Source organism: Sprattus sprattus (genome assembly GCF_963457725.1).
Source record: "Sprattus sprattus genome assembly, chromosome: 19".
In the NCBI taxonomy this organism is placed as follows: Eukaryota; Metazoa; Chordata; class Actinopteri; order Clupeiformes; family Clupeidae; genus Sprattus; species Sprattus sprattus.
In genome coordinates this window covers 27,257,813-27,272,812 of record NC_137917.1, presented here as the reverse complement: position 1 = coordinate 27,272,812, position 15,000 = coordinate 27,257,813, and the positions used below count along the sequence as shown (strand labels likewise).

The 15,000-nt window shown below is 42.3% G+C and overlaps 3 protein-coding genes across 3 annotated transcripts in view; 1 reads left to right on the top strand and 2 right to left on the bottom strand.

The window, feature by feature from the left end:
* The window catches only part of LOC308380414 (asparagine synthetase [glutamine-hydrolyzing]-like), a gene marked incomplete at both ends in the record, with an annotated part of 9,605 nt that extends 3,297 nt beyond the window's left edge, over window positions 1-6,308 (bottom strand). The window contains 4 exons of the mRNA XM_080857746.1: window positions 1,795-1,896; window positions 2,860-3,045; window positions 3,834-4,071; window positions 6,060-6,308. Coding sequence (XP_080713872.1) covers window positions 1,795-1,896; window positions 2,860-3,045; window positions 3,834-4,071; window positions 6,060-6,308 — 775 coding nt within the window. The remainder of the gene's footprint in view (window positions 1-1,794; window positions 1,897-2,859; window positions 3,046-3,833; window positions 4,072-6,059) is intronic.
* Window positions 6,309-9,633: 3,325 nt separating this feature from the next.
* On the bottom strand, window positions 9,634-13,555 carry LOC308380740 (perforin-1-like; the record flags this gene model as incomplete). Its single annotated transcript, XM_080858144.1, has 3 exons — window positions 13,486-13,555; window positions 10,973-11,487; window positions 9,634-10,675 (listed from the first exon to the last, which is right to left on the bottom strand). The coding sequence occupies exons 2-3, from the start codon at window positions 11,473-11,475 to the stop codon at window positions 9,634-9,636; spliced, it is 1,545 nt and encodes a 514-aa protein (XP_080714270.1). The 5' UTR covers window positions 11,476-11,487; window positions 13,486-13,555.
* Window positions 13,556-14,926: 1,371 nt separating this feature from the next.
* The window catches only part of megf8 (multiple EGF-like-domains 8), a gene marked incomplete at both ends in the record, with an annotated part of 50,729 nt that continues 50,655 nt past the window's right edge, over window positions 14,927-15,000 (top strand). Inside the window, 1 exon segment of the mRNA XM_080857592.1 lies at window positions 14,927-15,000. This exon segment is cut by the window's right edge and continues 98 nt beyond it. Coding sequence (XP_080713718.1) covers window positions 14,927-15,000 — 74 coding nt within the window.

Here is a 15,000-nt window from a genome sequence, read left to right as displayed (position 1 = left end):
CAATGATTTATACATTTCATCATAAAGTATAACAAAATCACAACTTAAAACTAGCATGTGCTTCTTCTGAAGCTGCAGGGGGGATTCTCGTCTTAAAGACCAGTCAAACACGCAGCAGTGAGCAGAAGTCTCATCTTTATTACCTCCGCCAAGGAGGCTATGTGTTCGCCCCTGTATGTTTGTTTGTCTGTCAGCAGGATTACGCAGAAACGCATGGACCGATTTCCATCAAACTTTGTGGGGAGATTGGGTAATATAATGGCAATAATTGATTCAATTTTCAGATGTCAAGGCCAAAGGTCATGTCAAGGTCAAAGGTCAAGGTCACAAAGCGGAGGTTTGCATTCTCTGAACGCTCCCATTCTTGTTCTAAACTGGGGAATTGCCATCAGAGGAATCCGTATAGTTGGCCCATGCTTTACAGTTGCATTTCTGCAAGCTACACAAAACCCAAACCCACGCAAGTCATGCAGACATTCCTTTTTAAACGTTTATTTATTTATCATAATTTAGATAGATACTAATAAACATATAAACGATCATCTAAAATGCGCACATATCAGCCCCCAATTATCTAACAACCCAATAACAACCCAATAATCAGTAGTCAGAAAAGATACATTTTAGGCAAGGCAAGGCAAGGCAAATGTATTTATATAGCACATTTCGTACATTATGCCAGTGGTCCCCAGTACCGGTCCGTGAGGCATCTGTTACCGGGCCGCGCAGAAAGAATAAATAATTTATATAATGTCCGCTGTATTTATTATTAGCGTCTGAAAGGTGTTTTATTTTTTTTAAAAACGACTGGATTTTCTAGGATGTAATATTCGCCTGTGCCTCTTGTCACGTCAAGACGCTTGTCTTGTTCACGTGATACGTCACTCAAAAAATAGCGAAACTAGCGAAAATGAGTACAAAACTAAAATCTTTGGAGAGCTTCTTTGCAAAGGTGAAAAGGCCCACTAAGGAGCCAGAAGAGGAGCCTACGACCTCCAAAAAAGAAAGCTTATTTTAACAGACAATACCAGGAGTCATACTTAAATTACGGGTTTATCGCAACAGTTGATTCTCACGCACCAAGTCCGCTCTGTTTAATTTGTGGCGACAAGATAGCAAATAAGCTAATGAAGCCTTCAAAACTGCTTCAGCACATGGAGACCAAACACTGATTCAGCGTTATGGTGAGTTGTATTTGTCATGCATTAACATTCGTAATACAATGGTGTTGGTCGCAAGTTAACGCCACTTCACGTTACTGTTAGCTTTTGTATATGAGTAGACTCCATTCTATCGAACTCGCGCTTGCCTCACGGGTATGAATATATGAATGGATGACATGACTAACAAGTGGTGGAAAATTACACCTTGAAGCCGGTCCGTGAAAAAATTTCCTACATTAAACCGGTCCGTGGTGCAAAAAAGGTTGGGGACCCCTGCATTATGCAATTCAATGTGCTTTTCAGAAACAAACAGTAGCCTAATAGAATTTAAATTGAAACACAAAAAAAATACGGAAAAAATCGGGGTTGAGACGTTATGAAAAAAAAAATTAAAGATAAAAACAAACAGAGTTACTAACAATAAATCAAAATAAACCGAGTTGATTCGTACGAGGACACACTGGGAATCAAAACCAAGGCCTTGCATTAATGTACATCTTACTCAACCATTCTGAGCTAACGGAACACCTTTAGGCCAAACCAGGCAGGTCATAGTTTAGAGGATAGTACCTCAACACCTTTAGGTTAGATCACTCTGGTAAGGCACAGGTGGCCAGGCAGGTGATGTTACCTGAGAGGAGGCAGCCGATCCTCCTGTTGGCCATCAGGCGTTTCTTGACGGCGTTCTCAAACAGCGTCCTGATGTTGCTCTTCACCGTCTCCAGCTGGAAGCCTAAGCAGAGGGGAGTAGTCAAGATGGTCAGTGGTTACACCTCTGGACATCTCCCAGGCCTACAGCAGCACCACTAGCAGCCCAGCACCAACTGACAGCAGATCCTCTCGCCTAACCGGTGCAGCTCTACGGATGCCCACCCGGAGCATGGAGGGAAAAGCCCCGCACTTAAAGCTTGGTTTATGCTCAGAGGCGTAAGCGCAAGCGCAAGCGCAAGAGGCCGCGCAAGCCCCTTGCGCGACCCTTGCGCGACTTTTCACGTCTTGCGTGCGTCGGCCCCTTTTTCTAGACTTGCGCCATTTTACGCAAGCCTATTGTTCTGGGTGTAAATTGCTTGCAAAGCGTAAGCACCTAGCAATTCATACTCAACGCAGAACCAAGCAAGGGCCTTAAGGCTTACCTGAGGGCGGCTTTCCCTCACTGTCAAAGAGGGCGTGAGCCTGGCACTAGTGTTGCACCGATGCCATTTTTTGGCTCCGATACCGATACCGATACCTGGCTGTGCAGTATCGGCCGATACCGATACCATACCGATACCACTCTGTTTGAAATTTGAAAAATATATATATTTTTTTTTTTTTGGTTTGGTTTGGTCCCATGTATAATACTAGTGTAACAGTAAGAAAGGCAGTTTCAGCACTTCAGACATAACTGAGGACTACTCCTCTATAATTGATGGTTTACCTTACTGAGCAGCACAGTGGCTTTTCTGATTTTGAACACAATAGAGTTAAAGTTTGGTCAGTTCTTTTTTTTTTTTTCTTTCCCTGTATTGTTTCTTTGTGTGTTTGTTTTGTTTGTGGACCAAACCATTGATAAAAAAAAAAAAAAAAAAAAAAAAAAGTATCTGCACTATTTGTTGGTACTCGCCGATACCGATACCACCATTTTAGTGCTGTATCAGGGCCCTATCCGATACTGGTATCGGTATCGGTGCAACACTACCTGGCACATAAGGCTTACTTAATGGCAGCTTGTCCACGCTGTCGTAGATGCTGTGAGCCGGCTCGTCCACACAGTTGTGGAACTGGTCCATCTGGATGGACTCCACCTTCCCAGACCGTTTCAGGTTGAACGCCTCAAAGTGTCCCGGGGGAAAGGGCACCACCCTCACCCGAGAAGCCATAGAATGGGTGACCTCAGTCAGGCCTGGCGGAGAGGGGAGGGGAGAGAACATCCTTCAGCACAGGGTTTCAATTAGGGGTGGGAATCTCTTGGCACCTCGTGATTCGATTCGATTCCGATTCAGAGGTCAACGATTCGATTCTAAACCAATTAACGATTCTAAACGATTATCGATTATCAATTCTAAACCTATAAAACGATTATTGATGCATTTTGACTTTAAAACATTTGAGTTCACTACTCAGAGTCTAAAATCACTTCCTACTTTGTGTTTGATAATTAAAAATTATTTTTTTATTAGAGAAAAAGCTTTTCCTTGTCACAATTTTGTCTTTCGATGAACAATGCAATAATCGATGTAGCTTGCATTTCAACATAAAATTGATGTGTTAAAAAAAAAAAAAACGATTCTGAACTTTTACGAATCGAGAAAAATCGAATCATCGATTTTTTCCGCCCACCCCTGGTTTCAATGGACTGATTCAGCATGCAGCTTCAGTTACAGAAGTGAAAGGGTTTTGTCTTGTTTAGAAAGGGTGGGAATGTGTGTGCATGTACAGTAAAGTAAGTACACCGCGCGTACACCCCTTCTAAAGTATTTAGAAGTGTTTCACCTTACAGTAATTGCATTACTTATTAGCTGAACAGTACAGTATTTTACACTTCATGTGTGTGTGTGTGTGTACACATCTATCCATGAGTATCAATGTAGTCATCTTTGATCAGTCTGAATATGGTCCTGATACTGTATACTGTATGTCTCTGTTAAGGAGTGCATGTGTGCGTGTCTGTGTGTGTGTGTGTGTTTTCACCTTTGGCCTCGGAGGACACAGCAAGGAAGCCATCGTCGGTGAATAGTTTGAACATGGGCTTGACGCCATACGTGTCTCTGCCCAGGAACACCTTCTTGTTTGCCGTGTCCAGCAGCACGAAGGCAAACACTCCATCCAGCAGAGACGCCATCTTTTCGATGCCGAAGCGATCGTAAAGATGCAGCAGGATCTCTCCGTCCCCTTCAGGCTGGTGCTCAAACTCAAACACCTCCTTCAGCTGAAGACAGTTTGTGGGAGAGAGAGAGACAGACAGTTTTCTATTTCAAGTCTTATATTAGGTTAAACCTTAGTCCCACAATCATATTTCATATTCATATTACCACCATATTTCTGCTGGGCTCATCCAACATATTAATGGCTTCCTGTATCTGCTAACTTTATGTTCGAATCACTTCCGGGGACGTCCCCAGGACGTTAACAGGACATTCGCAATGTCCCCAATCGTCCCCAATTGGTCCCCGCCACAACGTTCGCTAGAGGACGTTACCAGAACATTTTTGACGTTCGTAGCAAGTCTACGTTTGGTCCTTCTGTGACGTTCCATTGAGTCTTAAATCGGACTTTTAGGGAACGTTCTTATTTGGTCTCTCAGCATACGTCCCCAGGACGTCCTTCAAAAACGTCCCCGTTACCTTTACCTATGGTCCACTGCGGGACGTTCGCATGAGCTTTAAATCGGACTTGCATGCATGCGTTTATCTCAAATCGGTTATATTATTGAAACGCACTCTATGCTGGTCTAACATAACAGATGTTAAACAAACTTCAACGTATCCAAAATGCAGCTCCTAGAATAGTCACTAAGACTTCAAAATTCAATCATATCACCCCTGTTCTTAAATCACTTCACTGGCTTCCTTTACAACAAAGAATTGAGTTTAAAGTACTCCTTCTTCTTGTCTATAAATCACTAAACGGCCTTGCCCCACCCTATATTTCCGATTTGATTTCTTTTTATGATCCATTGCGTTGCCTAAGGTCCTCCAATAAATGTCTTCACACGACGAATAAACACCAATGCTGCACACTGTAAGAAATGATGGAAGTTTCTTTGTTTCTGATGCAGTAATCTTTATTCCAGTAATGTGCAGTGACGAAGCAGCCTTACTCTGGATTCAGCGGTGTAGGACTGAATAACAAGCATCCACAATTCTAGGCATATATACTGTTTTAAGACCACTCCTAGGCCTCCAATGTAAATGAGCTAGGCTTGTAATGCAAACAGGTCTGGCAACCTTTTGTGTTGTATATGATAATCTGGTTTCTCTGTCTGAGATGGTTCTCAATGGCTTCCCCCATTCCCATACTATGATTAATTGCAGTCACTCACACCTCAGTTTGCTTCCTGACCCCAGGTGTCTGAGGAAATCCAGTGTGGGGCCTTTTCCTTTGTGACCATGATAAGATAACCATTTTGGTTATTCCGCTGGCCAACTTCTGGTGGTCACAGCAGCTGCTTGATCATGAATCTTACAACACGGTGCCTTTAGTCATGTGCGACAAAAACGGTTGTTACCCCCACCGTGCCTGCTACGTCCGCGGTGCGTCCTTGAATAACTTCCCCAGGACGTCTAAAACACGTTTCCCAGTAGTCACCACAATGCCCTCAGGACGTTCTTGCAACTTCCCTCAGAACGTCCCCAGGACCTATAGAAACACATTTTCCAGACGTCACCGCAATGTCCTAGGGACGTTATTGCAACTTCCTGCAGAACGTCCCCAGGACCTATAGAAAACGTTTCCCAATTGTCACCGCAACGTCCTCGGGACAGTCTTGGAACGTCGTGCAAAACGTCCTAGAGTTGTCAAGGGAACCATACACATTTACGTTTTTAGAACGTTCAGAGAGACCATTACAGGACGTTGATACACAATACATAATGTACATACATACACGATACATAATGTAACTATAGCCTTCATTGGGTTTCTGCTATGACTATATAGTACACGTGTAGCCAACACTTTCCCCTTTCATGCAACTGCGAAATTAGTTATATAATATAGTTTAGTTATAAATATAATATTTTTACTTTTCCCTGTCTGTAACATAGACATTAAAACTGCAGTGAAAGGTGTTAGTTATGTAATGTGCTTGTATGATGTCAATATGATGTCAAATTGCAACCGCAATGCATCTGGTGTGAAACGGACCCTCACTGGACCAAAGGACAGGAGACCAAAGGACAGTATGCTTCCACCTACTCTGTGATGGTTGTAGATCTCGCCGTTGTAGCAGAGCCACAAGAAGGGGAACTTCTTGATCCGCAGCGGCTGCATGCCGTGCAGCTGGTCCACGATAGCCAGCCAGTGGAACCCGAAGCAGCAGTTGGTGTAGCCGTTGACATTCTCGAAGCGGAACGCATCCGGCCCGCGATGCGCTATCTTCACGGCACTGGTGCACTGGACCGAAAGAGATTCATCGCTGCCGAATACTGCCCATATGCCGCACATCTTGTAAACTGTGGAAGGTAAAGATAGTTCACCAAGCAAGACCACAGATACTTACACGGTCGAGAGAGGAAACTCAGAAGTTAAATCAATACATTCCAGCCACTTGCAATCTGGGGACAGAAGCAGTAAGACGCCCCCACGACAGCTGCTACATCTGGGCCAGGCTGGTTTATCTCATATGTGTGTTCACAAACGTGTACAAACGGTTACACACACACGCAGAACACGCAGCAAGGGCAACTGTACATTCTTTCTGGCACACACCCAGACAGACACAAGCACATATGCACACACACACACACACACACACACACACACACAATCCCCTTTAATTCATAAGTAACATACATTTGGTGTTTTATTTCAGATAATTTTGTGAATGAATGCTTTAATTGTATATACAGACGTGGACAAAATTGTTGGTACCCTTCCGTTAAAGAAAGAAAAACCCACAATGGTCACTGAAATAACTTGAAACTGACAAAGGTAATTATAAATAAAAAATGAACTGAAAATTAACATATCAAAATCAGACATTGCTTTTAAATTGTTGTTCAACATCATTAAAAAAATAAAAGTAATGAAACTGGCCTGGACAAATATGATGGTACCCCTAGAAAAGATTGAAAATAACTTGACCATAGGGACATGTTAAACTAAGTTGTGTCCCCTAATTAGCATTACAGGTGTCTTCAAAGCTGTTATCAGTCAGTCTGCCTATTTAAAGGGTGAAAAGTAGTCACTGTGCTGTTTGGTATCATGGTGAACATGGACCACAGAAAGCTAAGGAGAGAGTTGTCTCAGGAGATTAGAAAGAAAATCATAGACAAGCATGTTAAAGGTAAAGGCTATAAGACCATCTCCAAGCAGCTTGATATTCATGTGACTACAGTAGAACGTAGTAGAACGTAGCTATTCAGATGCTATTTCTTGCATTAAATAACTTTAATTCATATTGTTTACTCTGATATCCTCTCTATCTGTCCCTGCAGTCATGGCCTCCTCATTGCACATTTCGGGCTCATCATTTTCAACTTTGAGTTTTGTTATCAATTTGCATAATTGCAAAGTCTATGGATCGCCATATATTGTTTGATATAAAAACGCTAATATTTCAATTCAATGTAATATTTTGCTTGCGAATACGTTGACAACGCTTCAACAATATTAACGCGGAACGTGTGTAGCAGAAGAGGGACTAACGTGACAAATGTCAAAAAATTTAATTCTCGACCAGCCCAGAAGTGAATCAGCCCAGCGGGAACTATCCCGATTTCCCACCCCTGGCCTGCCCTTCAACCTTTACTCGTAATTATTAAGGTAACTTTGGTTGTAGTTATTCATTTAATCATTAATCTTAGTTCCAAATTGATAGCAGAATCTATTTTATGAGACTGATTTATGAGACTGATTTGTGACTGATCTTTATTGTGCCGACAATTCTTAATTAATACATCTGATGTTGTGTTGAATGGTTGATGCCTGTCTGAATATATTATATCGGTCATAATAACATATTGTTGGTGCTGTTGTCAGGATAGTAGCCTACCAATGTTGTATAGCCTCCTGAAAGTATAACTATTTATGCACAATTGCACCCACATTTATACGCGACTGCTCGCAAGGTAAGGTACTTACATTATTCTGGTGCCCGTGAGGCTGGTACCTATGCCTACAGCGCAGACAAGATACCGATGAGAGATACTTCTGAAAAAGCACCAACTGTACAATTGTGTTACTGTGTTGGTATGAGTCAAGGATCACACCGACTTTATGCGACTGTAGGCTATTTAATCCAGACCACTGGTAACTGAGAGGCTCGATGCAGAGATAACGAGGGAACATGAGCACCCTGATTTGCTAATACAAATACAGTACGGTGGCTCATGACAAACAATTGCTTAACAAAACATTAACAAACTTTCTGTAAAACATGCAAACTGATGTACGATCATTACAGTGCATGGAAAATAACATATCACATGGGATTCGTCAAAGTTATCAACTTAAACATCAATTTACTTTTAGAAAACCGATATACTATAATCTTACCTGACATCAAAGTCGACTTTCATCCAGCATTGAGAGATTTGGCTATGACCGAGCGAGTACGAAAAACGCAACAGTCGATGCTGCTGATTGGCGGCTCACTGCCTTGTCCCGCCTCCTGCCTTTGGCCTGCATAGACATGAATAGAATAGGAATAGCCTATTCATGTCTATGTTGGCCTGTACTTCCTGCTGCCACAGGCCACTGAGAGTTTTAACTCCCTCTCGCGCACAGTGGTGTAGTCCAGGGAATACGCAGGTATACGGAGTATACCCACTTATTTTTCAGTCAGCATTGAGTATACCCACTTCTCAAAACAGGGCGTTTATCCTGTGCTGTATGGGCTGCTAAAAAAAAATAAGAGTCTACCCACTTCTCCAAGGACCACTACACCACTGCTCGCGCATGGTCAAAAATTGTGAAATTTGGCACACTCTTTGGTACCAGTCCCCTCATCATTTTCACAGCAGTTCCAGCCAGTTACACAGAACTGCATAGGGCATATCTTGGATAGATAGTGGGGAAGACACAGGTGTTTATCTATCCTTTACATGACCATATGCTTTTTAAATTAATTTGAAGATGGTAGCCTATCAAAATGAGTTGCCTATAAAACCGTACCTCAAAAAGTGTCAAATTGTTGCATAGTGTTACTGTAAGCTTCCACCTGCTCTGCCTGAGCCCAGCTCTAAAAACACAGGAGTCTATGCTGTTTGGTTGTTGATTGTTTTGAGACAATAAATCAGTCACAGAGAAAATATAGACTGACATTTTTGCTTTTTTATAAAGAAGGACATTATTGGTGTCATCTTAAGATAACTATGAAATTGGCGAGAAATATTGTGAAACGAATTTCAAAGGTCAGTGCTTTCCAAGTTTCAGTCGCAAAAAAAAATACTTCTTCAACCATTCACTTTTCATGCATCGTTCGGTTACGTGGCAAACTACAAAAGAATAGACCCTAGTCTCAGACTGCAGACCAACTCTTCATGAAATCCTTTCTCTTGCTTGTCCAGTGTCTGATCACAAAAAAACAACAAACAAACAAACAAGGCTGACTTCAGTCAGGTTTTATTCACACAAACGACACAGTAACACACACTGGATTCATGGCAGCAGGAAGTAAAGTAAAGAAACACTACAAAATTGAAGATATTCACCAATGTTTATTTGGAGCAATCTCTGCACACATTCATCTAGTGTGAAAGTGCATGAACTCATCTGACCTTGTTACTTGATTTTACTATTGCCACCACTATTGCTAATTTTCACCTCTTCAGTTTTTTTCTCTCTGGCTTGTTTTGTACCGAGAACACTGATAACCCATCAGGTGTGGGTCGCAGGTGAGGGTATAGGACCAAGCGAATCCTCCCCCTCTCTCAAGATCACAACTACCGCTGTGAGTGCCCGCAGACAGTCGAGTGTAGCACGTTCCAAGCTTGTCGTCATATTTCACGTCCTTGTCCCACACCTCAAACTTAAACTCATGATGAGCTCCCACATGGCCGAGATCATAATATGAGTTCCAGTGGGGATTGGCGTTGTTTTTGATCCAGTGTGTCTGACGGAAATGCGGCGGGTACCACATCTTGACATAAGGATCAGGTGGTCCTACAGCGTCCAGACCAGACTGAGGCAACCAGGCATTTTTAATGGTCACTTGAAGACGTCCCTTCTTTGGGGAATGCGGGCAACATTCAGGGGATAGGTTGGGCTTGCCAGTGCACTGCTGTGAAGGTTGTTCTTTGGGCACAGCATTGTCCCTAAGATACTGCCTCACTATGTCCTTCACATTCCTCCTAACGGTGGGGTCAGCAACCAGCTCATGGAGAGGAACCAGAGCGTAGGAGACAATGTCAGGGATTTCCTTCAGGGTCTGCAACCAGCTTCTGAACTCAACAGAATCGTTTTTATGGAGCGACACCTCTCCCAGCCACTTGTTTCCTCCCAGCACCTCTGTGACATGGTTCAGGTAAGAGAGCTGGGACTGTGTTTGGGAGTCCTCATTCTGTAGAAGTGATTTGCAATTGTTGGTGGTGAACGATGGATCGACGTAGCCCAGACCAATGGAAAGCCCAGTGTTGATGCAGTCCTTTGCCTTGGAAGCCGAGTGACCATTCACTGTGGCCAGACAGGAGCGGATTGAGGTGAGGCGGGTCAGACGGCCCCCGAGGGTTACCTGCTGGATGTAGTGGGTGCCGTACGTTTCAACAAAGCGACGGTAGAGGGGTTGAGTGTCAACAGTAAACTCTGCTGGAAGAGACTGCATATGCTTCAGGAACTCTGAGCTGAGAGGGGGACTGTTTGGCACACGATAACTGTGAAAAGACATACAAATGATAAGATGAGATAATGACCCAGTGTGGCTTGTTCATGCACGTTTAGAGGGATTACTAGGAAACAAGGCAGACAACCTTAGTGGTTTACAGCTAAAGCAGGGCATATTCAATAAAAACGGCCAATCAAAAAGTAACTGAAAGTAATCATATGTAATAATTTACATTACTTTGCTGAAGCAATCAAAATAGTCACATTGCTTATTAACAGGGTAACTATAGTAATCTGTAACATTTTGCATTTCAAAAGTAACCTTCCAGAGCCGTCTCATAATGTACCTGTAATGGGAACAGCTGAGTTGGTGAGAGGTGAAGGCAGACTTGTCTACCCTAGACTGGGACATGGCAAATTCCACAGCATTAGAGTGGCTGCCCCCCACATTCATGTTCACCAGGTCAGCAATCTCTAGTCCTATGCTCCAATCATTCTCTATGACAGAGGTGGCACTCTCTGCCACACTAGTGGCCGTGCTGAGTATTGCACTGGTGAGCTCCTGCTTACAGTTGCTAAAAGAGCGCCAGTCTAATACAGAAAGGGGCAACTTCTGCAGCTGGTTGCCCTGAAGTTGGTTCTCACATATTGTGCAGGTGTTGGTTGGGGTCAGATATGTCTGGAAGTCTAACACATAGGCTCCCTTGTGCTGCAGTGTGACCACATCAAACCCCTCCCCAGCCAGGTTATGGCCTGGGACGAACGGTGCATCAAGGCATTCCTGCAGAGTCCCTGTCCGACAGGTATGGACGACACACAGGTGGCTTAACAGGAGGAGCAGGGCCAGCATGGTGATGTGTACCTTAAGACAAAAGTTTATACATTGTATTTTAGGAATAGGACAAACACAAGGAGTTATGTCCATGTAATGTTATTTTAATAAAACAGTTTTGACCAAGAGGACAAGAATTGTAAAATTGTAAACGTTTGAAACAGTCAACATGATAATACGAAAAGCATACATTTTTCTGATAATTTCTGGAGTTATCAGCCATATAAAAACGTACCCTTTCGTTGATTATCTCTGTGTTGTAAGTCTGTCTGCTTCGAGGTGCTACAAGTTATGAAGCCCGTTTCCTGATCTTTTAAATACAAGAGGTCCAAGGCCAAATTTAAACAGATGGACCATTCTCATTTTGTGGACACGTGGGAAATATTTTTGCAGACTGAACTAATTTAACAGATGCACCGTTCTCATGTTGAGGGCAAGTGGAGATTATTTCATTTTTTTTTTTCGTTTCTGGTGTATAATTCAAGACTACCACATAAGTATGGTCGTGCCGACCATTATGACCCAAAAAATGTTTTATTATGGTCAAGAGAATCAAGCATCCCTAAATATCACTGTTTGCTTGCTATTTTCTAAATTATATTGTAAGATGAATATGGACTTGTCGTGGTGTAAGTTTAATAAGTAGTAATTTAGCACACTGTTGTTTGTATTTCTCAGGTAAGGCTAGGTAAAGGCCGCCTTATCGCCTGTTCACTTCTCAAATAGAGGCTACAGACTGTCCTTCCCACTCCGATTTAACTTCCCAATATGATTGGAGTTTTTGGGAAATTGAACCTCATGACTTTGAATTAGACAAAAAACAACCTTTTTTCTGGGTTAGGGTTGGTATTGTTAATAATTCTGACCTAATTAAACACAATGCATTGTATTGATTGTGAGGATAGTCCAGTATTGAATTTTCATAATCCATCTAGACCTTTCTGTCTTTTATGCTGTTGTGAATATGTTTTGATTACAGTGCCTTGCAATAAGTATTCACACCCTTGGATGTTTTACCCTTTTATTGCTTTTATAAATCAGTCATGGTCAATATAAGTTGGCTTTTTGGACAAAAAAAATCACAAAAAAGCCCTCTTTAATGTCAAAGTGAAAACAGATTTCTACACAGTTATGTAAATTAAATAAAAATATGTAATGAAAATAAGTGATTGCATAAGTATTCACCCCCTTTAAATAGACTGACCTAATTCAACAGAGGTCCAGCCAATTGGTGCTAGAAGTCTCACAATTAGTGAAATAGGGATCAGTGTGCAGTGAATGTGTCTCAGGAGATTGTGGTATAATGATACCTGTGTCTGCAAGGTCCATTTGAACATGACAAATGTAAAAAAATTACATTTTGGACCGGCCCAGAAGTGAAGCGGCCCACCGGGAGCTCTCCCGATTCTTCCGATTACCCACCCCGGGCCTGGGCCCTACAGATAGTGGCAGAAGGGAAACAGAAATTCCCTTTAAACTGCTGCTAGCCCTTCTTGTATTTTAAATTGCTGTTACTTGTTAATGTTATAGTGTTATATGTTGTATGTTATAGTGTTGTATGTTATTTTGGTATATGTTCTTTTGTTCTGTATGCCATCTACTGCGTAGATGTTGGCTGCCAAGTCTTAAGAATTTCTCTGCGCTAAAGCAATTTGGTGCATACAACAATAAACACTTTGACTTAACTTGACTTGAATTCAAAGGGGAACTTTATATGAGTGCTACCAGGCCACAAGCTGATGTTGACCTCACCGGTTTTTGTCAGTAGAGGGCACAATTGTGAGGGTTTTGATAACGGCATTGTGATGACGACCAGCGCGCACTAACAAACATACGGCGCTGCAATCAAAGACATCTGAGTGTAATTGCTGACATTGTACATTGTCTGCAAATTGGACGCACTAGGATAGAGAATCGGGCGCATCTGAGTCCCCAATACACGATGCACGAATAGCATTATACAACTAATACGACGCTGGGTACATAAATTAGTAATCCCAAATGTGGATAAGTGATTGGACTGCTCACCCAGGTACCATTCCGAACACAGGCCAACGCTTGATGTAGGCAGCCAGCTTCTTGCTAGCTGAGCTCAGCAGGACTGTTATTCGTGGAGATTCAGGCAAGGTATTCTTGCTTGAACGGCACAAAACGAGAAGCGGACGTATATTAGATCGTACACTGGATTATAATTATTATTATTAGAATACATGATGTAATTCATGTATCTGGCGGTAGTTGGACTTTACAGCCATGGAGATAAAAACATTGGATTTGGTGAGTAATGTTATAATCATAATGTCAACAACAGTGATGGGAACAGCTGGTCGTTAGCTAGCTATGATAGCATAGTTAGCTAGCTCTAGCTCCACAATATCCGCAAGACGTTTACTGCCATATCTCCGTAGTTGTGTGTGCAATTTGGTATGTGAACATTGGTACATTTAACTATTTAATTATCGATGTACTGATAGCCACATTTAATTATAGCAAGCTAACTAGCCAGGCAAGAAGGTCTGCTAGGTATGACATGTCTTGCTACCTTAGCTAGCTAGCAAAACAGCTGGTTAAGCTACAAACGCTAATGCAAGCTAGCCGTTTAAAGAGACAGTAATGTGGACCAACGTTAACGTGGGCTAACCTAACGGTTCTTAGATTTAAATGAAATAGCTTCCAGCAAGAGAAGGTTTATAATGTTAACGAAGAACTAACTCTATTGCTTTGCACTGATCCGTTATTCCTGGAGGTAGTTTACTGTAAATCCTAGCCATCTAACGGTGCAATCGACATTATGCTTAAGTTAGCTTGCTAGTCCTGTTTTCATTATTCTGGCTGGGATGCTAACGGTAACTTTTACGTTGGTCTTCATCGTTATGATATTAACGCTGTCTTCTGCTGTTGTTGGGTGATTTGCGAATTGTCTTAGCTGTATTAACAAGCTTAGATCAGGACCAGAATTTTAGCTGTCTGACGATGTAAATCATACAAATCAAGGTATTTTATACATCTGTTTGTTTATCGTGTGCCCTTGCCCCCCATTACATTAAGAACTGCAAGGACTTCGATACCAAAACACATTGCTTAATGCAACACGGCTATGCTAAAATGACTGTGATATGGTGTATCCCTCTCTACGTATCTGACCACTGTTGGACGTGCTGGTGTGAGATATAATATGAGATATTATAAGACATAATAATATGCTGGTTAACAGGGAATTGATTGATTGGAACTGCGCTTGCCGTTGATTTGCTATGGCAGTTTTCTTAATGAAGACATACCAACCACTTTTAGGTCTCAAAAGTCCATTTGGCCAAAACTGGCCTTTACAACACTAACAAGTTTTCCTTTCTTTCTGAAGGTTGCTAGCCTGTGAACCAACTTCCTCTGGCATCTCATCCACTTCACCCAGCTCTGCTACATCTCCCCCCCCTCTTCTCCCTCCTCCTGTCCTGGGGTGGAGGAGAGGATGGCGGTCCTTTTCCTTGCCCTTCTGTGGATGGGACTGCTCAGCTGGGTCCCTGGCTGCCTTGCCGGGGACTG